Raw genomic sequence first — 6,000 nt, 5'->3', positions numbered from 1 at the left:
GAGGGGTGGGTTCAGAAATCAGGTCAGCCTTCTGCCACTCCTACAGTCAAGCTCAGAGGTGCCCAGGAGAGGGGCTTCTCTGTGGGAGTTGAGTAACTCAGGGGGTTAAGAGAGAAGCACCAGACTCCTCAGAAGGGGTGGTAATCAGCATGGTAAGTCGAGGGGTTTCTGGAAACCTCCTCCTGTTTCCATCTGAGGCATCTCAGGACTGCCTCTGAGACTTAGGACAGAGAAGTCCTTCCATCTTTATCTATCTATTTATCTATCTATCTATCTATCACCTGTCTGTTGTCTGTCTTTGAAACAGTTCCTTTATTGCTCAGGGAAGTCCAACTCCACGGTCAAGAATCCTCTTGCCTTCTCTTCCTGTTGCTGGAATTACAGGTTTGGGTAACCACGCCGCTGGTCAGGGCTGGAGTCATCTGTCTTTGAGATCTGGGTTTGCTTAATCGAAAAAGAATGGACACACTGCTTACAGGCACCAACCTCCGTGGGTGATAGTGAGGTTCTCTCACATCCTGGCAGTATAGAAAGGCTAGGACGACGCTCCAATTTTGCGACCGTGGCTGGGCACCTGACGGTAGGGGACCCTGGGGCCTGTCTGTTTTTCTCGGCATAGATTCCACGCTTCGGAGCTCTGGGCTAAGTCACGTTGTCTGTGGCCTGCCACCTCCGAGGAAGATAGGGCCCCTCAAGACCCACAGTCCTGCAGACCACTTCCAAAAAGCTTTGACGGGCCCTAGCCGCAGGTGGAGGCGGCGGGGAGCAGCCCGCAGGTGGCGGCGCTCCGCCGCAGCCAGGTGGGCGTGCCAGGCCCCGCCCCGCGCGCCGGTCTTGGGGAGGGTGGGGCGAACGGAAGCCCCGCCCTCCCCGCGCGCTAGTTCGGAGCCGGTGCGGGAGCGGAGGCGCGCGGAGCCGGCAGGAGCACGCGGGAGCGCGGCCCCGCAGCGGCCCGGCCCGAGGGAGCAGCGCGCAGGAGCAGAGCGGCCTGGCGACCCCCGCCCAGGCGAGGACCCCGCCCCAGCGCTACGCGGCTCAGAGAGCGGACTCCCGTCCCGAAGCGCGGCCTCGCTCGCCTGGCTCGCCCCGGTCCCCGGGCTGCGGGCATGGACAGCGCCCGCTCGCCCTGTGAGTATCGAGCGCTCCCGCCCGCTGCCTTTGTGTGCGCGCCGCGTCGCCGCAGCCCCCTCCCCGCGCGCCCCGGGCCCGCGTCCTTTGTGGAGCCGGCTCCTGTCCGGTGCTTCCCCCTGCCCCGGGCCTCCCCGTCCCCCCCGCGGCCGCCCGCGGGATAGCCCAGTGGGGTCGCTCCTGGGCCGGCCTTGACCCCTTTCTCCAGCCTCCCGAGCCCTTCTGTGGCTCCAGGGGGCCCTCAGGGACACCTAACAAGTCGCCCCTCCTGGAGTCCCCGGGACAGCCCGAGACAGGCAGTGTTCGCGGCTCGGGGCTGAGAAAGGCAGGGCATCCCCTTGCAATCCGCGCCTCGGGGTTCGGTGTGCACCCCCTCTCTCCCGGGAGCCCTCAGAGGACCGCCCGGCAGGCCACTTCTGCGGTGGGGCTGGGTAGGGCGCGGGCCCAGAGGCGGCGCTGTCTCATCCCGCGGCCCAGGCAGGTGCAGTGGGGCTGGCGCTCACGCGGGGCCCGTGTGTCCTTGGCCCGCAGAGATGGACGGCGATGGCGGCCGCCGAGACGCCCCCGGCGCGCTGATGGAGGCCGGGCGCGGCACGGGGTCGGCGGGCATGGCGGAGCCGCGGGCGAGGGCGGCGCGGCTCGGGCCCCAGCGCTTTCTGCGGCGCAGCGTGGTGGAGTCGGACCAGGAGGAGCCGCCGGGCCTGGAGGCGACCGAGACGCCGAGCGCGCAGCCCCCACAGCCCCTGCAGCGCCGGGTGCTTCTGCTCTGCAAGACGCGCCGCCTCATCGCGGAGCGCGCCCGGGGCCGCCCCGCCGCGCCCGCGCCCGCCGCGCCCGCAGCGCCTCCCGCCTCCCCGAGTGGCCCCTCGGACCCTGGCCCAGAGCGAGCCGGCACGCAGGAGCCCAGCCCAGATCCCGCCACCGCCTCGGCCGCAGCCGCGCCGGTCCCCGACGGCGGTCCGCAGCAGGAGGAGGCGCCGGCCCCGACGCAGGAGGACGCTGGAGCCACCGAGGCGAAGCCGGAGCCCGGGCGCGCACGCAAGGATGAACCTGAGGAGGAGGAGGACGATGAGGACGACCTCAAGGCCGTGGCCACCTCCCTGGACGGCCGCTTCCTCAAGTTCGACATCGAGCTGGGCCGGGGCTCCTTCAAGACGGTCTACAAGGGACTGGATACCGAGACCTGGGTGGAGGTGGCGTGGTGTGAACTGCAGGTGAGGGCTGCTGCCCGCAGGTGGGCTGTGAGCAAGTGCGTCCTTGGGTGTGTCCTTACTCAGAGGCAGGGCTTTAGGCAGCCCCGGGGATGGTGGTGGCTGGTATGTGTCACCCTCTTTGTGGGTGTCTTGCGGGACATAGGCCGCGTGCATGATAGCCTGTTGGTGCTGTTTCTGGACCTGTGCACGGGTTGAGACGTGTCATCTTGGAGGTCAAGGCTGGGTTTGTGCTGTGCCCACGGGGACAGCGGCGCTGGAGTGGGCAGTGGAGGCTCGTTCTGCCAGCCCATGCTCCTTGTAGGTCCCCAGAACCTATTTGCATTGACGGAGTAGAGACTGGAGGGTAGTGAGAGAGAAGGCTGTGTGTAGGCCTTTTTCTAGGTGGCTTGGGACGCTCCCAGCTCCCCTTAAATTAGCATCTTCCTGTGCCCTTCCTGCACGATGTAGGTGTGATAGCTGCAGATGCCTGCAAGGGCTTCCTCTGACTCAGGAGTGATGCCGGGTGGGCCCCTGGGCCCTGGCTGGCCAAGGCCTAGGAGCCCTGTCAGCAGCCTCCTGGTGTTCTAAGAGTCTGGTTTGTTCACAAATTAGATGTGTGAGTGAAAATCATGAAAAATTGCCTACCTACCCAATCTGTCTCTTTCTCCGTCTTCCCCCACCCCTTTCTTCCTTCCACCTCTATCTCTGTTTCTGTCTCCTTTTTCCTTTCTTTTTGGAAGCAGAGGCTCAGCATGCATTTTTCATAACCTTGCCCTCACGTTAGCTGTGTCAGCCCTGGCCCTGAAGATTATGTAAACCGCAACCCTAGCCGTCCTGGGGCCAGCCTTGGAAGAAGAGGCAGCTCCTGTCACAAGGGGTGTTTATAGGCCCCCCCTTACTGGGAGGGAGGGGCAGCTGTCAGGCAGGGGCCAGCTGGGAGAGTGCTGGCTGGAGGTGTAAGCCTACCCGCTGGCCTGTAAAGTTAGCTGGCCTTCCAGGGCTAATGCCTCCTGGGCAAGCCTGGGTGAACTGGGTGCCAGGGCCTCCACTGCAGGAGGCCTGCACTTTTGGCCCAGAAACAGGATTCAGGTGCTGTGTTCTCAGCACCTGCAGGGCGCTCTGCCTGTGTACAGCTGGGCTCATTTCATGGATGTACCGGTGATCAGTCTTCCTGAGACAAAGAGCTTCGAAGGTCTTGTCTCCACACTGCCCTTTGGCTCTGTCATGGAAATACAGCTTTTCATGGGAGGGTCAGTGCTGTCCTGGAGACTTTCAACAGGAGTTCAGTTTCCTTCCTCCCTCATGGCTCCTCTGAGGATCACCCCTGTCTTTTGCCTAGCATGTTCTAAAGCATGTCCCAACCTTCCTAAGACTGCAACCCTTTAATACAGTCTCTCAAATTGTGGTTAACCTCCCCAACCATAACATTATTTTCGTTGCTACTTCATAACTGTAATTTTGCTACTTTTACGAATCGTAATATAAACACCTATGTTTTCCGATGTTCTTAGGCGACCCCTGTGAAAGGGTTGTGACCCACAGGTTGTCCCAGACCCTGAAGAGAGGCAGCCTTGATGGTGCAGAATGGGTGCGGGGGATGAGGTCTGTGTCCAGGACCCTGAGGTGTGCCCTGTGTGCTTGCTACCTTAAGAGGCACAGAGGAAGGGGACATTCTGGAGAATGGCACGATTCTTGGCTCCCCACCTTCCTGCTCTTGCCAGACGACCAAGAGCTCTCTGAGCACCTGCTTGTGCTGTTACTATGGAATGTCACTGAGGGTACAGGACAGAGCAGGGGTGCTACAGCAGGCTGGATGTGAGATAGACTTCCACAGGACAAGCCTGCCTATCTGAGGCATCGCAGAGGCTTGGGACTCTTGTTAATTCCCCTTCCCTTTAAGGCAAGACAAGTCAGTCTGCCCTTGTGGTGGGTGGGGCCTGGCCTCTGGCCAGGGGTCTTTGGATAATTGGCTCTAGGTAAAAATGAGATAGCGTCCCGATTTCAGTGCAGTTTGTTGCTTAGGGGACACTGGGACTACCCAGTAAGTGTGTGTGTGTGGGGACTCCATATCTCCTTCAGTGAGAGGTGCTGTTGATGTTTGGCTTAGGCTGCAGTGCACTGTATGGGGTTACCTTCCTCTCTCTGGACTACCCTGGGAAAGTTCACACGCCAGGGGCCTGGGCCAGTTAGAGCCTCCTGGGTGAGAACCTTCATATTACAGGTCACATCGATGGTGGGAACGCTGAGTGACTGATACCATTCAGGAGGTGGCTGGGTGGGAGGTGGCAGGATCAGGGAGGGTGGCAGAAGCCGACTCAGCTGTGGGGCACAGGCTTGCTGTACAGAGGCCCCTGTGTGGTGTCCTGGGTGGAGGAGATAGTGGGGCAGCAGGGATTCTAGAGATACCCAGATCAGGACCCAGGTTAGGAGAGGGGAGCCAAAAGTCCTTGTCCTGTGTTGGGGTGGGGGTCCCCATCCATCCCATGCAGAGGACCCCATCAGGGCATGGGCTGTAAGTTTCTTGGCTTTGGCTCTGGGAGGGAGCCTTGTTTATCCACCATGTGCTGGCTTCTCCCTGAGCCTCTACAGTTCTCCAGTGTTTCTGGCTGTCGGGGAAGGCACCTGAATCTGGGAAGGCGAAGGGAGGGTCTGTCATGACTGTTTTTCTCCTGGGGAGGTTAGCCTCCATTGCCCTCTGGATACCCAAAGAGCTTTGGTCTGTTTACTCAGGTGCCTGCTGGGTGGCTGCTTCCTTTTTGCACCCTCAGTGGTGGGCCCGGTGTGGCCTCCACAGTGGTACACTGCTTGAAGTCTCTTTCCAGGGTTCTCTGCCAAGGGGCGGAATCGGCACAGCCACAGGCCTTATGAGTAGCTTAGAGGACACTGGGTTCCCTCCAGTGAGGCTGTGTTGAAAGGTCTGACAGGGAGAGCGGTATGTGCTAGTCCCACATCAAGGACGGGGAGACGGCCCACCTTCTTGGCTGTAGACATACTGAGAATTGTCTTCTATTTTTTTCTTTTTTTTTCCAAAATGGGAAGGGGGGTGGCATTTGAAAATATTTCCTCCTATCATTTATGCTCTGAATGAACTTCTACTCCTGCTAGCAGAGGGGGAACAGACACCTCTTCTTTCTAATGGAACGGAGGAAGCAAAACACCCCTAGACTCCTCCTGCCCTCATCCTCTCCCTGATTTCAGGGGATTTAGGGTCTGACGCTCAGGTCCCCGTGCCTCTGTCTGCTACTATAGCATGCTCCTATTGCAGGGAGGGAACTGTCTCCACGGTGGGGCCCTGTGCCAGATGGGGTCCATATACCCTGTGGAGGTACTCAGTCCTTGGTCCTTGGCTTGAAGACTGGCTGTACCCTAGCAGACTGGTATGAGGCCTATGGAGGAAGTGTAGGGGTAGGAAGTCTTTGAGTCTTAACCCTGCCTGAGCCTTGTTGCGAGGGATGGAGGAGACGTGGCCTCAGGGTCCTCCAGTCACTGAGTGAGTCCTGCTGCTGCATTCAGGGCAACAGTGTTCCTCTAGAAGAGCTGTGTGTTCCCACGTCATGCCCTACCCAGATGCGCAGTGTTCTCAGCTGCCAGTGCTGGTAGCAGGTGTCACTCGAGGGTTCAGCCCATGTGGCTTAAGCCTTGGAAGACAGCTCAAGTGCCGTGCAGACTTTTCCAAGGA

General features: G+C 60.2%; 1 protein-coding gene across 14 annotated transcripts in view; it reads left to right on the top strand.

Annotated features, from left to right (window-relative positions):
• Positions 1-581: 581 nt before the first annotated feature.
• The window catches only part of Wnk2 (WNK lysine deficient protein kinase 2), a 110,145-nt gene continuing 104,726 nt past the window's right edge, over positions 582-6,000 (top strand). For 7 of the 14 annotated variants that reach the window (XM_060372556.1, XM_060372550.1, XM_060372549.1 and 4 more), the window contains exons 1-2: positions 870-1,128; positions 1,660-2,342. In XM_060372556.1, the coding sequence (XP_060228539.1) occupies positions 1,662-2,342 (681 nt within the window). In that variant the 5' untranslated portion in view covers positions 870-1,128; positions 1,660-1,661. Of the gene's footprint in view, positions 1,129-1,659; positions 2,343-6,000 lie in introns of all 14 variants that reach the window. The other 7 variants (XM_060372557.1, XM_021638181.2, XM_060372554.1 and 4 more) reach the window with 2 other exon arrangements.

The sequence above is a fragment of the Meriones unguiculatus genome, chromosome 19 (assembly GCF_030254825.1).
Source record: "Meriones unguiculatus strain TT.TT164.6M chromosome 19, Bangor_MerUng_6.1, whole genome shotgun sequence".
In the NCBI taxonomy this organism is placed as follows: Eukaryota; Metazoa; Chordata; class Mammalia; order Rodentia; family Muridae; genus Meriones; species Meriones unguiculatus.
Note: the sequence above shows the minus strand (reverse complement) of the source record. Positions and strands in the feature narration are given on the sequence as shown.